Raw genomic sequence first — 19,099 nt, 5'->3', positions numbered from 1 at the left:
CTACCTACTCCAAATCTCCATTTGAATGTAGCAGATGCTGATGCAACCTACACACAAGGGTAGTCATAAAGCTCATGTTTAAATTGCATACTATTTTAGTTTTTGGCCAGGGCTGAGTTTGAACCCACCACCCCCAGTATATGGGGCCGGCACCCTACTCCTTGAGCCACAGGTGCTGCCCAAATTGTATACTATTTTAAACTGCACACAAACTTTATGGCCACTCTGTATAGTACTCTAATGGCTTTAGCAGGGGAATGATTGAAATCCAAAGTTTTTGCCTATGAATCTACATAACCTAGTTATTGCCCAACTTTCCAATCATATCTACTATCGCTAATCCTCTTTACTCATTAAGCTAATGAGTGGAATTTTTGCCACAGTGGAATTTTTGTTCCTCAAAAATTTCAAACTTATTTTTACTTTAGGCTTTTGTATTTGTCTGTTCCTTCTCCTTTTGTTTCTAGATCTTCAAATGATTGGTCCTTTTTTGGTGCTCAGGGCTCATTTCAAACAGCACTTCCACAGAAAGACCATCCTTGACCATTCATCAGTATTGTGATATTGTGAAATTTATTTGGTCTTTGAGCCCATTTCCTAACATAGAACTCCTAAAATCTTTGGAAACTCCAAAGTGAAGTTTTTTTGTATATCTAATGAGTTGAATGATGACTGGCAGCCCTTAGGCAGCTTTAGGAAGGAGGTGGGGCTGGTTACAGAAAAGACCAAGGCAGAATTTCAGCCTACCTTCAACCTCCAGAGAGGGGAAAGGCTAATGGTTAAGCTGATCACCAATGGCCAATGGTTTAATCAATCATGCCTATATAAAGAAAATTCCATTAACCACTCCCCTCTCCCCCTAAAAAAAGACAAGGTTCAGAGAGCTTCCAGATGGCTAAGTGAACACATGGAGATTCCTGGGGAGTGGTGTGCCCAGAAGTACATGGAAGCTCTCTGTCCTCTTCCCCAATGTATCTCTTTTTTTTTTTTGGTTTTTGGCCAGGGCTAGGTTTGAACCCGCCACCTCTGGCATATGGGACAGGTGCCCTACTCCTTGAGCCACAGGCACGGCCCCCCAATGCATCTCTTAACCTACAGTTTATTTGTATCCTTTAAATATCCTTTGTTCTTTTTGTTTATTTCTTTTTGAGACATTCTCACTGTTGCCCCAGGCAAAAGGGCCAAGGCCTCCCTCAGCCTAGCTCACAGCAACCTCAAACTCCTGGGTTCAAGCAACCTCCCACCTCAGCCTCCCAAATAGCTGGGACTGGGACTATAGCCACTGACCACAACACCTGGTTGGTTTTTCTATTTTTAGTAGAGACAGGGTCTCACTCTTTCCAGTCTCCAACTCCTCACCTTAAGAATGTCTCAGCCTCCCAGAGTGCCACAGTTATGGGCATGAACCTTTGACCCTGGCCTTTTTTTGTGTTTGTTGGGGATTCATTGAGTGTACGAGAAACCAGATTACTGATTGCATTTTTTAGGTAAAGTCCCTCTTGCAATTGTGTTTTGCCCCCAAAAGGTGTGTCACACACTGAGATGCCTCCCCCCTCCCTCTCTCTGTTATTCCTTTCCCCAACCTCCCCCTTTTTTTCTCTCTCTGCTCTCCCCTTTCCCCAACCCCCACCCTGTACTAGGTCATTAATTGTCCTCATATCAGAATTGAGTACATAGGATTCTTATGTCTCCGTTCTTGTGATGCTTTACTAAGAATAATGTGTTTCACATCCATCCAAGTTAATACAAAGGATGTAAAGTCTCTATCTTTTTGTGGCTGAGTAGTATTCCATGGTGTACACATATACCACAGCTTGTTAATCCATTCCTGGGTTGGTGGGCATTTAGGCTGTTTCCATATTTTGGCGATTGTAAATTGAGCTGTGATAAACACTAGTGCAATTATCCCTATGATAAAAGAATTTTTTTGCTTCTGAGTAGATGACCAGTAATAGGATTGCAGGATCAAATGGGAGGTCTAGCTTGAGTTCTTCAAGGATTTTCCATACTGCCTTCCAAAAAGGTTGTATTAGTTTGCAGTCCCACCAGCAGTGTAAAAGTGTTCCCTCCTTTCCACATCCACGCCAGCATCTGCAGTTTTGAGATTTTGTGATGTGGGCCGTTCTTGCTGGGGTTAGATGGTATCTCAGGGTGGTTTTGATTTGCACTTCTCTAATAATTAGAGATGATGAGCATTTTTTCATGTGTTTGCTAGCCATTCGTCTGTCTTGTTTAGAGAAGGTTCTATTCATCTCTCTTGCCCATTGATATACGGGATTGTTGGCTTTTTTCATGTGGATTAATCTGGGTTCTCTATAGATCCTAGTTATCAAGCTCCTGTCTGATTCAAAATATGCAAATATCCTTTCCCGTTGGGTAGGTTGTCTATTTGCTTTGGTGATTGTCTCCTTAGTTGTACGGAGCTAAGTTAAGGAGACAACAGTTTAATTAAGCTTCACAGTTCAATTAAGTCCCATTTGTTTATTTTTGTTGTTGTTCCAATTGCCACAGAAGTCTTCTTCATAAAGTCTTTCCCCAGGCCGATATCTTCCAGTGTTTTTCCTATGCTTTCTTTGAGGATTTTTATTGTTTCATGCCTTAAATTTAAGTCCTTTATCCATCCTGAATCAATTTTTGTGAGTGGAGAAAGGTGTGGATCCAGTTTCTTTTATGTGTAGAAATCCAGTTAATCTTTTCCCCAATATATGTTCTTGTTTGGTTTATCAAAGATTAGGTGGTTATAAGATGTTAGTTTCATTTCCTGCTTTTCTATTAGATTCCAAATGCCTATGTCTCTATTTTTGTGTCTGTACCATGCTGTCTTGACCACTATGGCCTTGTAGTATAGCCTAAAATCTGTTATGCTGATGCCCCCGCCTTTGTTTTTATTACTAAGAACTGCCTTAGGTATACCGGTTTTTTTCTGGTTCCATACAAAACAAAGAATCATTTTTACTAAGTTGTGAAAGTACAATGTTCGTATTTTAATAGGGATGGCACTGAATCCGTAGATTGCTTTGGGAAGTATAGATATTCTACCAATGTTGATTCTTCCTAGCCAGGAGCATGGTATGTTCTTCCATTTCTTAATATCCTCTGCCATTTCTTTCTTAGAGTTTCATAATTTTCTTTACAGCGGTTCTTCACCTCTTTCGTTAGGTATATTCCTAGGTATTTCATTTTATTTGAAGCTATGGTGAAGGGAGTTGTGTCCTTAATTAGCTTCTCATCTTGACTGTTATTGGTGTACACAAAGGCTACTGACTTGTGGACATTGATTTTATATCCTGAAACATTACTGTATTTTTTGATGACTTCCAGGAGTCTTGTGGTTGAGTCTTTGGGGTTCTCTAAGTATAAGATCATATCATCAGCAAAGAGGGAGAGTTTGACCTCCTCTGCTCCCATTTGGATGCCCTTTATTTCCTTGTCTTGCCTAATTGTATTGGCTAGAACTTCCAGCACTATGTTGAATAGTAATGGTGACAGAGAACAGCCTTATTTGGTTCTAGTTCTAAGTGGAAAAGTTTCAGTTTTACTCCATTCAGTAAAATATTAGCTGTGGGTTTGTCATAGATAGCTTCAATCAGTTTAAGAAATGTGCCAGCTATGCCTATACTCTTCAGTGTTCTAATTAGCAAAGGATGCTGGATTTTATCAAATGCTTTTTCTGCATCTATTAATAGGATCATATGGTCTTTGTTTTTGCTTCTGTTGATAAGGTGATTTAATGTTTGCGTTTGTTAAAACAGATTTGCATCCCTGGGATGAAACACATCTGATCGTGAAGTATGACTTTTTTTTTTTAAAGACAGAGTCTCACTATGCTGCCTTTGGTAGAGTGCCATGGAGTCACAGTTCACAGCAACCTCAAACTCTTGGGCTTAAGTGATTCTCTTGCCTCAGCTTCCCAAGTAGCTGGGACTACAGGCACCCGCCACAGTGCCCGACTATTTTTTGTTGTTGTTGTTGTTGCAGTTGCCATTGTTGTTTAGCTGGTCCAGGCTGGTTCATACCTGCCAGCCTCGGTGTATGTGGCTGACACTGTAACCACTGTGGTATGGGCACCAAGCCAATCATGATGTATGACTTTTTTGATGATAAGCTGTAATCTATTGGCTAGGATTTTGTTGAGAATTTTTGCATCTATATTCATTAGTAAAATTGGTCTGAAGATTTCCTTTTTAGTTGAGCCTTTTTCTGGTTTTGGTATCAGGGTAATGTTTGTTTTGTAGAACGTGTTGGGGAAGATGCCTTCCTCCTCAATTTTTTGGAATAATTTTTGCAAGATGGGAATAAGCTCTTCTTTGAAGGTTTGATAGAATTCCAGTGTGAAGCCATCCAGACCAGGACATTTTTTTGTTGGAAGCTTTTTTATTGTTTCTTTGATCTCAGGGCTTGAAATTGGTCTGTTCAGGAGATCCATTTCTTCCTAAGTTTGGGAGAGGGTATGATTCCAAATATTGATCCATTGCCTTCACATTGTCAAATTTCTGAGCGTGGACTTTCTGGTAGTATTCAGAGATAATCTCTTGTATCTCTGTGGCATCAGCTATTATTTCCCCTTTATCATTTCTGATTGAGGTTACTAGAGATTTTACTTTTCTATTTCTAATTAGTCTAGCCAAAGGTTTATCTATTTTATGTATTTTTTCAAAAAACCAACTCCTTGTTTCATTAATTTTCTGAATGATTTTTTTTTTCGATTTTTTTTTTTTTTTTGAGATTCATGTAGAAGTTTATTTCTCTCTCAATCAGGGGCCTGCAGGCAGGAGTCTGGGGCTGAAAGAGAAGCTTCTCAGAGTCCACGGCTGCCACTCTCTCCTGCTGCTCAGCCTTGTCTTCAGTGGCTTCCACTTCAGAGGCCAAGGTGGCTGTTGAGTTCCAGCTGCCAGGAGGAGAGAGGCACTAAGAAGGACATGCCCTCTCTTTGAATAAATTTCCTGGAAATGCCTGTTACATGTGTGCTTACAGTCAGAATTTAGTCATGTGGTCTAAATGGCTGCAAGGGAAGATGGAAATAGTCATGATTCCAGGCAGACATGGGCCCGACTAAAGCTCAGTGGGAGGAGAAAATAGATGTCGGGGGTAAATAGCAGTCTCTACCCTGGAACCCCTAAATGTGCTCATATCCAAGATTTCACCTATTTCCCTGTGAGGAAGGAACTGTATTCCCCCATTTTACAGATGCAGAAGTTGAGGCAAAGGGAGATGGAAAGATTAGCCCAGCATGCCATCTGTTCTCAGGGTTAGCATAGCTCCTTCCTATGCTAATCATGTCCTTGCTCTTGCCCTGGACCTAGGACATGCTTCCCAGTTGTTCTTGAATTATTATTTTTTTCTGAAATAGAGTCTCAGTCTATCTCCTGGGCTAGAGTGCCATGACATCAGCCTAACTCACAGTAACCTCAAACTCCTAGGTTCAAGTGAGCCTCCTGCCTCAATCTTCTGAATAGCTGGGACTACAGGTGCCTACCACAACCCCTGGCTAATTTTTTGTTTTCGATTTCATTAATCTCTGATTTAATTTGGATATTTCTTTGCTTCTGCTGTGTTTAGACTTAGATTGTTCTTTTTCCAGTTCCATAAGATGGCTTGTGAGTTTGTTGATGTGCTCTCTTTCTGTTTTTCAAATGTAGGCATCTAAAGCCATAAATTTTCCTCTCAGGACTGTTTTTGCAGTATACCACAGGTTTTGGTAGCTTGTGTCTTCATTGTTGTCATGCTCAAGGAAGTTAATGATTTCCTCTTTTATTTCTTCCTGCACCCAACTGTCATTCAGCATAAGGTTGTTTTATTTCCATGCCTTTGTGTGGGGTTGAACATTTTTGTTGAAGTTGAGCTCCGCCTTTAGTGTCTTGTGGTCTGAGAAGATACAAGGTAAAATTTCAATTCTTTTGATTCTGTTGAGGTTTGTTTTGTGTCCCAGGATATGATCAATTTTGGAGAATGTTCCATGGGCTGATGAGAAGAATGTATATTCTTTATCTTTGGGATGGAGTGTTCTATATGCGTCTATCAAGCACAGTTGTTCTAGGGTCTCATTTAAGTCCCTTATATCTTTAATTTCTGTTTAGAGCATCTGTCCAGCTCTGTAAGAAGAGTGTTAAAGTCCCCTGTTATTATGGGGTAATAGGATATCATATGTTCAGACTAATTACATCTGTTTCAAGAATCTGGGAGAAGTTGGTGGCATAAATATTTAGAATTGAAATATCTTCTTGTTGTATTTTTCCCTTGACCAAATATGAAGTGAGCATCTTTGTCTTTTTTGATTTTAGTTGCTTTAAATCCACAAGTATGTAAAAATAAGATTGCAACCCCTCATTTCTTCTGAAGTCTGTTTGCCTGAAAAATTGTCTTCCAACCCTTAACTTTTGAGTTTTAATTTGTCTTTTGAGGCTAGGTGTATTTCCTGCAGACAGCAAATGGATGGCTTATGTTATTTAATTCAATCAGCCCATCTATGCCTCTTCCCCCCGCCCCATTCTTCAGTGGAGAATTCAAGCCATTAACTTTTATTGAGATAATTGATAAGTGTGGTAGTGTTATGCCTAGTGGGCCTAGGCTAAGGCAGAAAGGTGTCAGGCCTAGGCTATAATGGAAAAATACCAGTTAACTACTGGCAGATTTCCAGACTGCAAGCTTTCAAAAAAAGATGAAATAAGTCTAGTTCACTCCCAAGACAGATGAGATAGTACTAAATGATTTCTTGCTTCTAGTTCACTCCCAGTTTCTTGCTTGGCTAACTCCCTGGGAAACGAACTAGGAGGCACCAACTGTCCCTGGACTGACCTTTAAACAATACCAGGTGGGGAAAGTATTGAAACTAAGATGTATAGGGCAAAAAATATTAAAACAAAGATATATGACTGACCGCAAAATTCTGCTTCTGTACAATGCTTGCTTGCTACCCTACCTGGATGCACCTGAATAGCCTGCGTGCCAACCAGGACGCAGACCAAGCCTTAAAAACCCAACCCCTTAAGCACTTGAGGTTGCTCTCAGAAATCCCTTGTTGGGACACAGAGGCAGTCACCGGCCGGCTCTTGAATAAAGAGACTCTCTTGCAAATTTAGCTTGTCTTGTTGTGTGGTCTCTGGGGAACTCCTGGGCATAAAAGTAGCGTTCTATTCATCTTATTTTGTGAAAGTCCAGGGCTTAGTTTTGTCTTTTGCATCATTGTGGAACCTAGGTTCTGTCCTTTAATTTGTGGGTGCTTATTTTGCTAGTGCTCCATTGTGATGGTCAGTGTGTAGAACAGGTTGAAGTATTTCTTACAGAACTGGTCTTGTTGTGGCAAATTTCCTCAATATTTGCATATCAGCAAAAGGTTTGATATCTCCATCAATTTTAAAGCTTAGCGGGATATAGAATTCTGGGCTGGAAATTATTCTGTTTAAGTAGATTAAAGGTAGATGACCAATGTCTTCTGGCTTAAAAACTTTCATTAGAGAAGTCTGTAGTCACCCTAATGGATTTGCCCCTGTAGGTCAACTGGCACTTACTCCTGGCAGCTTGCAAAATCTTTTCTTTTGTCTTGACTTTGGACAGGTTCATCACAATGTGTTTTTGAGAAGCTTTTCTGAGTTGAGGCAATCGGGAGTCTGATATCCCTCTGAAAGGACTGTGTCAGAATGTTTGGGAAATTTTCATTTAGAATGTTCTCTAGTATGGCTTCCATTCCTCTGAGGCATTATTCTTCCCTTTCTGGGATACCTATAACTTATGTTTGAAGCCTTCATAAAGTCTCATAATTCTGTCAGTGAATATTCTGCTTTCTCACTTTTTTTTTTTTTTTTTAAGAGATGGTGTTTCACTTTGTTGCCCTCAGTAGAGCACCATGGCATCACAGCTCACAGCAACCTCCAGCTCTTGGGCTTAGGTGATTCTCTTGCCTCAGCCTCCTGAGTAGCTGGGACTACAGGCACTCACCACAATGCCTGGCTATGTTTTTGTTGCAATTTGGTTTGTACCTGCCACCCTGGGTATGTGGGGCTGGCGCCCTACTCACTGAGCCACAGGAGCTGCCCAACTTTCTTGCTCTTCTTTTCTGCCTCTTTAACTACCTGAGTTATCTCAAGAGCTTTGTCCTCTACCTCTGAGATTTTTTCTTCAGCATGGTCTAATCTGTTGTTGATACTTTCTATTGCATCTTTAAGTTCCCTAATTGACTGCTTCAATTCCTTCAGCTCTGCTACATCCTTTCTACATTCTTTTTTTTTTTTTTAGCAGGTTGGGGCTGAGTTCAAACCCACCGGCCCCACTGAGCCACAAGCGCTGCCAACCTTTCTATATTCTTCATATTATTCATCTCTTATTTGATTCTGTTTTGGGATTTCCTTTTGGTTATTTTCCACTTTCTGAGCAATCTGCTTCATTGTTTTCATCATCTGTATTTTAAATTCCCCTTCTGTCATTTCTAACATTTCTTTATAGGTGGAATGCTTTGCAGTGGCTACCTCATGGTCCCTTGCGGGGGTTGCTCTGGACTGGTTCTTCACGTTGCTATAGTATTTTTCTGCTGATTCTTCCCCAGGAGTGTTTTCTTTTATCTGTTTCCTTGCCCTTATTTTCCGTTCACTTCTTCCTGCTCTTTAAGTTACCATGCCTCTGGCCTAAGGTTCCGATGAGTCCTTTTGGTACAGGACCAGAAGGATGAGAAGATTGAAGAACAAGAAGGGAAAAAAGATTAAAAAAAAAAAAGGAAGAAAGAAAAAAGGGAAAGTAAAGGGGGTGAGTAAAAGGGAATATTGACAAAAAGAAGAGAGGCACAGAAAGAGGGAGTAATAAAAGTGTACAGTAGGGTACTTTGACCTAAACTGAAAAACCTCCAACCTCTGTGTTGGGTGGTTCCCTCGAGGTTAGCAGCTCTTTGCCAGCCTGTTTAGACACAGTACCCCATCTCCGCCAAACAGAGAGGAAAAACAAAAATACTATAAATCAAACCGAAACAAACAAACAGAAAACCTTATGGGAGCGGAGCCTGCAGGGGCAGTTCTCCCACAATGACTGCGTGTGCGGCCCATAGCTGAATAATATTAGTTCCGTTCCTGCTCAGCGACTCAGTCCGGGGCCCTAGACAATGCTTAAAGTAATCCACACTCTCATCCAAGTTCTCCCAAGGTAGTTCAACTGAGTGCCCAAGTCCAAAAAAACAAAACAGCCCACAGGGAAGGCCTTCCCTGTTTGCAATCTTGCTGCTGTTGTAATTACAGCTGTGGCAGCCACGGCCTCAGACCAAACCAATGCAACCACTTGCCAGTTCTCCACTGCTTTTGTTCTCCTCCTGGGTGCAGAAGTCTCTCGCTGACTCCCTGTGTCCCCAAAGGGATGTTTCTGGGAAAAGCCCACAAGCCAGAGATGCCTGGAGTCTTCTCTTCCCAATCTCACCACACTCAGTTGCAAAGAAGCTGTTACTCAGGCGCCATCTTGCTTCCTCTGCACCTGGCCTTTTAAATATCCTTTGTAATAAAGTGGCAAATATAATTGTTTCCCCGAGTTTTCTGGGCCATTCTAATAAATTAACCAAACCTGAGGAGAGGGTTGTGGGAACCTCAATTTATAGCTGGTCAGTAGGAAGCATAGCCAAAACAAACTAAAGCTTACGACTGGCATTGAAGTAGGGAAAGGGTACTGTCTTAGGAACTGAGCTATCCATCTGAAAGCTCTGATGCCATCTCTAGGTAGACAGTGTCAAAATTAAATTAGAAGACACCCAGCTAATGGACACTAGTCCACCAAAATGAATGTTTACTTGCTGGTAGGGGAAAAACCCCGTACATCTGGTATTAGAAGTATATTGTGAAAGTACAGAGGGAGAACCTGAGATTTGTTTTCCTACTCAGATGTTCTATTTCCCAATGCCTGTGGTCATTCAACTTTATTTTCTTTATAGACTTATAATCTGAAATCATCTTATTTGTTTACTACATAGCACAATCCCAACCTTTGAAAATCCAATATAAATTCAGACTGCTATGCTGAAAGTTGGAATTACACACAGCAACTAAGAAATATGTTTATATATCTTATTAAATTTCTGTTATGTACTGTTGCTTGCATTATCTCACTTAAAAATTACATACTAGGGGCTTGGCTCCTGTAGCTCAGCAGCTAGGGCACCAGCCACATGCACCTAGCCTAGGCCTGCCAAACAACAATGACAACTACAACAAAAAAATAGCCAGGTGTTGTGGCAGGCACCTGTAGTTCCAGCTACTTGGGAGGCTAAGGCAAGAGAATTGCTTAAGCCCAAGAGTTTGAGGTTGCTGTAAGCTGTGATGCCATGGCACTCTACCGAGGGGAACATAATGAGACTCTGTCTCAAATAAATAAATCAATAAATAAAAACAAAAACATTACATACTAGGGATAGTATTATTCCTAGCCCCTTAGAAAAACACCTAGGACCAGTAAGCACTCAAATATTTGTTGGTAAATCTGAATTAAGAACACAGTGTGAAGTTGGAATTCAAATACATATGTGATTCCAAAGCACATGGGTCTTTATACCACAATACAATCCCTACTCTAGTAAATGTGCATTTGTTGAGTCATTAATCACAGATGAAGATATTCGATTTTGGTTTGCATATGTGCAGAATATTTTAACCACTAAAGGGAGAAAGGCAAATTCAAACTACTTAGCCCTTTTGCAAGATACATAGTAAATAATAAAAGTATTCTTTAGAAAGCAAGTGTGGGGCTCCCTCCCAAGATGACTAAAGTCGTGGCGCATCGTTCTCAGAAAGATGAACCAAAGAAGAACGAAGCTAGAGGTATCAATGTTACCCACATTCAAATTATACCTTATGTCTGTAGTAACCAAAACAGCATGGTACTTATAAATATAGACACATATATCATTGAACAGACTAGAGAAGCCAGAAATAAGACACGTACCTACAATCAACTTATCTTCAACAAAGTCAACAGATACATACACTGGGGAAAGGACACCCTAGTTGATAAATGATGTTGGGAAAATCAGACAGCCATATGCAGGAGAATGAAACTGGACCCATACACAAAATTAACTCAGGATGTTAAAGACTGTCACATCTCTCATTCCTGACACCACTTGTCAGGGCCCAAGACTGGCCAGGTCTCAGGCCCAGCTTAACTAGGTTCCAGACGCAGACCACTAAGTTACCTTGCTCAGGTCTGTTAGGTGCCTGAGAGCTATCTACTTTACCTGGAGAGAGAGAGCGAGAGTAAAGCAGTCTTAGAATAGATAGATCTTAATCTTTAGCAGAACTTGGTAATCTTCAGCAGAGAGATGCTGTGCTGACGTTCTGCAGGCAGAGGAGACAGAGTCAGAGTAAGCAAGTCCGTGATAGAATGCGCATGCTCCCAACTGCCTCCTCCTCCAGCCTACCATAAAGCTGATCTCGTGCCTCTCAACACCACAGGTGTAGAGACTGCCAATTCACCACTGCTCTCATCTCACGAGCTCTCATGCTTGTTAGGAGAGCTAAATCCCTCTCCATGCCCTTTCCAACAAGGTGTTCCATTATTGAGCTATACAGGTATTTCTTATAATTCTCACTCCTAGCCATAGGCTATATGGGCTGCTACAAAAGACTTAACTGAAGAAAACCTAAACTCTTCAGGAAACTGGCTTAGGCAAAAAATTTATAACTAAGACCTCAAAAGTAAATGTAAAAAAACAAAAACAGACATATAAAATTTAATGAAATTAAAAAGCTTCTGCACAACAAAAGAAATATCCAATAGAGTAAACAGATACAGAACGTAGAAAATATTTATAAACTATGCATCCAACATAATATACAGAATCTTCAAGGAACTCAACTCAGTAAGAAAAAAAACCCTTAGTTTAATAAAATAACTCTTTCAGAAGTGACAGAAGGCTGGAGAAAAGATCATTTTCAATAGTAGAACTGATTACAAATTAAAACCAGTACACCCCAAGTAAATCACCTTTTACTTAAGACCCAAGTGCCAGACTCACCGATCTTCTAAAACTTTAATGGTTTCATGAAGAACTTTCTGTTGCTCTCTCAGCTGTTGATTTTTGGTGAAGAATTCTTCTAGTCTTTGTGCATCTCTAAAAGTCAAATAAAGTTTTTCAGGGAAAAGTACTGTAACAGGATAATTCTAAGAACTCCAAAGTACAGTCTTATCACTTCTGTATCATAAATTTCTTGTATCATACAAAATAACTTAAAAGGTGAAGTCTGAATATCTTGTTAATCAAGGTTTATATTATACCAGAATTTGCTCTTTGCAGTATTTTTATGTATTATAGAAGTATTATCCTAAATACCAGGCATCCATTACACAACATTAGTCACAAAGGAGGAATTGGATTCTGAGGTTGCCATTGACTCAACTTCATGAAAAACGCTATCAAAATGTACAGTTTTAATATTATTTCATACATGTTAATGTAAATAACAAATTATCTCTATTCACATTATCTCTATTCCAATTATAGAGAATTTATACTCTCTATTTTATTAACTTGTGTTCCTCAAGCTTTTTACCAGGTCATAGTTTTAAGAGGTAAGGCTTATAGTGGAGTGGAAGAACATGAATCCTAGCCTAAATCCTAGATGGGTAAAAATCCCAGCTCTGCCATTTATCAGCTGTGTGATGTGTACAATTAACCTAAATTCCTTGTGCCTCAAAAAATGTGGATATGCACAGAGAACTCAAACGTATTAGCAAGAAAAGAACATGTGACCCCATCTCAGGGTGGGCAAAGGACTTGAAGAGAAACTTCTCTAAAGAAGACAGACGCACGATCTACAAACACACGAAAAAAAGCTCATCATCCTTATTCATCAGAGAAATGCAAATCAAAACTACTTTGAGATATCACCTAACCCCAGTAAGAGTAGCCCACATAACAAAATCCCAAAACCAGAGATGTTGGCGTGGATGTGGAGAAAAGGGCACACTTCTACACTGCTGGTGGGAATGCACACTAATACGTTCCTTCTAGAGACCTAAAAATAGAACTGCCATTGAATCCTATAATTCCTTTACTAGGTTTATACTCAGAAGACCAAAAATCACAATATAACAAAGACATCTGTACCAGAATGTTTATTGCAGCCCAATTCATAATTGCTAAGTCATGGAAGAAGCCCAAGTGCCCATCGACCCATGAATGGACTAGCAAATTGTGGTACATGTGTACCATGGAATATTATGCAGCCTTAAAGAAAGATGGAGACTTTACCTCTTTTATGTTTACATGGATGGAGCTGGAACATATTCTTCTTAGCAAAGTATCTCAGGAATGGAAGAAAAAGTACCCAATGTACTCAGCTCTACTATGAAGCTAAATTATAGCTTTCACATGAAGGCTATAACCCAACTATAGCACAAGACTATGGGGAAAGGGCCAAGGAAGGGGAAAGGTTATGGTAGAGGGAGGATAATGGGTGGGGCCACACCTACAGTGCCTCTTAGAGTGGGTACAGGCGAAACTTACTAAATGCAGAATACAAATGCCTACATATAGTGACTAAGAAAATGCCATGAAGGCTACGTTGAAGTTTGATGAGAATATTTCAGATTGTATATGAAACGAGCACATTGTACCCCTTGATTGCACTAATGTACACAGCTATGATTTAACAATAAAAATAAATTAATTAATTAAAAAAAATGTGGATATGATAGTATCTACCAGATAAAGTGTTTGTAAGTCCTGGCACGTAACTATTTAAGTGTTTACCATCATGATTTTATAGTCAGAAAAAAAAACAAAAACGATAAAGACATACAAAACCTTCTTTTAGTTGAAGCTAATTATCTTCCAAAGTAGTATCGTATTTTTTCCCTCCATTGTTATTTTTAAAAATCACATTATTACTAGCTAAATGGTTAGAACGCTGGCCCCATGCACTGGGGCTGGTGGGTTCAAACCCAGCCAGGGCCTACTAAACAAACAAACAAAACCAAATGACATTATTAGGCAGGTGGATAACCTTAGGAGTTCAAGACCAGCCTGAGCAAGAGAGCAAGACCTCATCTCTACTAAAAAGAAACAAAACAAAACAAGCTGGGCATTGTGGCAAGTGCCTATAGTCTCAGCTATTCAGGAGGCTGAGGCAAAAGTGTTGCTTGAACCCAGGAGTTTAAGACTGCTGTGAGCTATGATGCCATGGCATGCTACCCAGGGCACAGAGTGAGAGTTTGTCTCAAAAAATAAAAATCACATTATTAAAAATAAAGTATGTGTATATTTTAATTCTAAGACAATCTATTAGAAATATAATTGAGATTTTCTTTTTTTCTTGGCTGGGGCTGGGTTTGAACCCGCCACCTCCGGCATATGGGGCCAGTGCCCTACTCCTTTGAGCCACAGGTGCCCCCCAGTTTTAATTGGGATTTTCTATGTGGTCTTGAATCTGTAAATAGAAGACTAGGAGACAGGGCAGGGACAAGATGCAGGGTCTTAAAGATCAGGTTCAGGTGTTAAATAACTCGTGTGCAGACACTAACTAGAGGGGCTGATAACCACAGGCAAGAACTGGCTTCATTTGGCTTATCATCTATTCTCTGTCATTTTACATGAAATTTGACTAATTATAATATGATTTACATTGTATTTTAAAATTTCTCTACCTTTAAAATCACCATGACAGTTCCAAGACAACCATATAAAATATGAAAATGGGAGGGAACTCTATTCTAGAAATTTCTACCCACATTCTTAGGATAGCCAACTTTTGGTCTTGAATATTCCTCCCCTCTGTTAGTAAAACTACAGAAGACCTAAAAACACTTATTCCCAGTGCAGCTGCTCTTTGGAGCTTGCCCACCATCTTCACTGAGAGTGTACTTTCACTTTTAATTAAAAGCTCTCACTTGCTTGGCTTATATAGTATGCCCTGAAATTTTCTGCCAGAACACCAAGATTTTAGAAAAACCTCCACCTGGAAGCTGGTAACAACACTATATAATACTCGAGTTCATCCTGTACTTTGTGTGCTCCAAGCCCTAGAATTAGCCATTTCTCCAAAGTGCCTTAACTCTACTTACTGGAAAAAGTCAACGTCTGATTTTAAGGTGTATTTGTTATTATTACTGGGGTGTTACTGCTTCTGGGCCCTCTCAATGGACCATGCCTAGGAAATATATGTATATCCTCACACACATTAACACACATCTATTTAGATATTTAAAAACCATGACTGGGGGTGGGACACAGTTATAATAGGGACTTCACCTAACATGCAATCAATGTAACTTAATTCTCTATACCCTTAATGAATTCCAAACAATAAAAAAAATTAAAAAATAAATAAAAACCGTAAGTGTATACTAGTAACTCCAATTCCTACCAATAGCATAGAAATAATTCTATCTTTCCCCTTTTGTGACTCATTTTCATATTTTTTCTTTCCTCTCATTATTGGCAATACATTTACTAAGTTGCTCAAACCTAAAATACACATATCAAAATCTTTATTAGCCTGAGCCAATCGTGTCAATTCAATTCCCTTTCCAACTTATTATTTAGGAATGACCACACAATTATGGTCTAGTCAAAGGAAGTCTTCTGGGGGCAGCTTCTGGGAAATTTATAATTAGTAAAAAGAGCTCCATGAATGTTCTCCAAGTGTTCTGCATGATGACTGGGATGACGATGGCCATCTTGCCATTTCACAGTGAGTTAAGACTAAGAGGGCAAGCCATAACACTAAGAATGGCAGAGAAGACAGAATCTACATCTTTGATAATTTTGAGTCACTCACTAACCACTAGAATGTTCCTTCTTTGGGCCTTCCATGTGAAAAAATACATTTTTCTTACTGTAAAAGTCATTTCTGTTTGTTTTTGTTTTTCATGGTAAGAAACTTTCCTACCTAATAACATCCTAAATTTACTACTCAGAAAAGGCTTAATTTTCTCTAGAAGTAAAAAGAAATTGAACAGCTATCAATTAGGAAACTAAACATGGTTCTACTACAGAAACAGATATTTGGCTGGGCATAGTGGCTCACGCCTATAATCCTAGCACTCTGGGAGGCCAAGGCAGGTGGATTGGTTGAGCTCACAAGTTTAAGACCAGCTTGACAAAAGTGAGACCCTGTCTCTACTAATAAATAAATAAATGAATGAATAGAAAAACCAAGGCAAGAGAATCGCTTGAGCCCAAGTTGCAGGTTGCTATGAGCTATGATGCCATAGCACTCTACCCAGGGTGACAGGTTGAGACTGTCTCAAAAAAAAAAAAAAAAAAGGAGAAAAGAAAAGAAATATATGTATGAATAATAACATCTTTTAAGGTAGGAACATGTATACTTTCAACAAAAGAAAGCATTTGTAAGTATTAATAATTAACACTCAAAAAATTATTTTAAACAAAACTGTTAAGAAAAATTATTATATTTCTGAATCAAAATTTATTTCCAAACATGACTTTCTAGCTGTAAGAAAAAATTTCCCAATTTGCATTTTCGGATTATAATGGGGAAAACAACTGGGTATGTTCTGATGAATGGTTAGTAACCCTAGCTTTCAGATGCAGCCTTGGAAGTTTTAGGAACATGAAGTGACTGAGGCTCATAGGTATATACAGTAAAGCAAATGTAATATTATTAATCTTATGATATTGATTTTTTAAATTATTTTTTATTAAATCATAACTTTGTAACATTGATGCATTTATGGGGTTCAGGATACTGCTTCAATACACAATGTGAAATGCTTACATTGAACTAAGTAACACATCTATCACAATTATACTCATTTCTTAATAGATTCTTGAATGTAAAAGCTCTAAACAATAAGGAATAAAATCTGCTCCTGAACTTAGAAAATCCGATCTGATTCAGGGCTTAATAACCAAAACAATTCAGCAGAATATTCTGGTCATTCAGAATTATTTAAAAGGAGTCTTATAATACCTATTCAGTTTCCATTTCTTATGTGAGTTTAGAAATCCCAGAATAATTCTGTTCTACCTCTTGTAGTATTTTGAATTCAGGTGTTAATCACGACTAAGAAAAAAATGCCACTGACAGATCAAAAGTTATCACTTTAATCAATAATAATAACAGATTATATATGTTATATTAAAATGTAAATACACACACAAATATTAAAGCTATACTTACTTAATATGTTGTTTAGGATATTGTATCCTCATTTATAAGAGACATATGTTTGTAATTTCTCCTTCATAATAATATATTTTCTCCAACTTTAATGTCGGGTGTACCCAGATCAAGTAGAATGATTTTGATGTATTTCTTCTTTTTCTATTGTCTATAAGATTTAGCATGATCTGTTTTTTGAAATTATCTTTTACTTTTATTTATAAATATTAGTTGTCTATTTTCTGATACTTAAAAAAATAAGAAGAAGTTAACTGATGACTCCATACTGAATCTCAGAGTCAAAGCATTCTATAATAGACATACTCTTATCTGACAATGTGACTGTTACTTTCTTTGCATTATTATTATTATTGCTTAATATTTTGATGTAGCAATTGTCGGGATTCCTTTTCTGAATGTATTTGTGTTTGTTCTTTACAAGGTTTTTGTTTCTAATCCTAAATCTTAAACATTGTTACCGTTATTATATTTTAACTTTTTAATTTTGTGAAGGCAAAAAAAAAATGGAAACCTAATTAACACGTGTATATGTAAAAATAAAAATTAAAAAAGAAATTAAAGCTATACTTAAAATTGTAAAGTTAATTTTTCTACTTTAGAAAATGGAAAAAAACTACTGTCAACTATTCAAGGCCATACTAAGCAAAGCTAATTTCTTTCTAAATAAGATATTAAAATCAAATATGACATCAGTATCAATTACTTTATAAATAAGACATCAGTGTTACACAGTGATACTTACAAAATTCGTTCCTTTTTCAGTTTGGTTACTTTCACTTGTAAACCTGAAAAATAGAAAGACAAAAACTCCAGTATTTTCTTTATTCATTTTACTATTTCTTTTCTTTCTTTCTTTCCTTTTTTTTTTTTTTTTTTAAGACAGAGTCCCACTATGTTGCCCCTGGTAGAGTGCCGTGGTGTCATAGCTCACAAAAACCTCAAACTCTTGGGCTTAACCCAAGGGTTCTCAACCTGTGGGTGGAGATCCCTTTGTAACAATGAAAATGCATCGCGGCATTAGGAAAGTTGAGAACTACTGGCTTAAGCGATTCTCTTGCCTCAGCCTCTCAAGTAGCTGGGACTACAGGCGCCCACCACAATGCCCGGCTATTTTTTGGTTGCAGATGTCATTGTCGTTTAGCAGGCCTGGGCCGGGCTCGAACCTGCCAGCCTCAGTGTACGTGGCCAGCGCCCTACTCACTAAGCTATGGGCACCAAGCCCATTTTACTATTTCTAAAGCAATTATCTACCTTCTATGAAGCAAATGTTAAGTCACTTTAGTCTGGTTTTTGAATAATGAAGGAGGTCCCACTAGTTTGTATTTTTCCTCGTTTGTTCCTTAGTCTATCGCATAACAGCCAAGTGGAATGAAATTTTCCCCACTTTAAGTGAGTTATTTCCTTTCTAATAGCAGGGACAAGCATATAATTAGAAGTTCACTATAAATAAAGGTCTATGTTCTAACATAGCCTATGTATTTGCCCACAGCAATGGTGTTTACATAGGCTCAAATCTCCTGGGATTATACTAGATTGTGGCAGGAAGTCCAGGATTAGGCACAAAATTGCTCAGGGATAAGTATTTAACAAAGGACACTGGTGTTTTTATCTCAAGATACTTGTTACATGTATTTTTCATTTTAATTAAGTCTGACACAAAACATAAGAGAAGACTATTGGCTGTGGGAGTCAGGTAGTTATTGAGGAAAAAATAGACTGATAGACAGTGAAACTGCAAGGAAGGATATGGACAAAATAGGGTGACGTTTCTAATTTATATGAACAGTCATCAACCAAAGAATAAAAACAGTCAAACAAATGTGATAATACATATAATATCACTAGCAACTAAATATAAATGTAAACCAATATAACTGCTTAGCAAAATTATAAAAATTATAATACCCAATATTGATAAAAGCATCATGAAACTATACTCCCATACTTTGCTGAAGACATTGTAAATTGGTACAATCCTTTTGGAAAGCAAC

At 38.3% G+C, this 19,099-nt stretch overlaps 1 protein-coding gene across 3 annotated transcripts in view; it reads right to left on the bottom strand.

Moving 5' to 3' along the window:
* Window positions 1-19,099, bottom strand: part of RBBP8 (RB binding protein 8, endonuclease) — a 129,330-nt gene that overhangs the window by 69,138 nt on the left and 41,093 nt on the right. For all 3 annotated transcript variants that reach the window (XM_053571584.1, XM_053571583.1, XM_053571585.1), the window contains exons 3-4: window positions 17,851-17,893; window positions 11,978-12,073 (exon numbers count right to left, since the gene is read on the bottom strand). In XM_053571584.1, the coding sequence (XP_053427559.1) occupies window positions 11,978-12,073; window positions 17,851-17,893 (139 nt within the window). The remainder of the gene's footprint in view (window positions 1-11,977; window positions 12,074-17,850; window positions 17,894-19,099) is intronic.

The sequence above is a fragment of the Nycticebus coucang genome, chromosome 19, assembly GCF_027406575.1.
Source record: "Nycticebus coucang isolate mNycCou1 chromosome 19, mNycCou1.pri, whole genome shotgun sequence".
NCBI classification, from domain to species: Eukaryota; Metazoa; Chordata; class Mammalia; order Primates; family Lorisidae; genus Nycticebus; species Nycticebus coucang.
The sequence above is the reverse complement of the archived record's forward strand: the minus strand, read 5'-3'. Positions and strand labels throughout refer to the sequence as shown.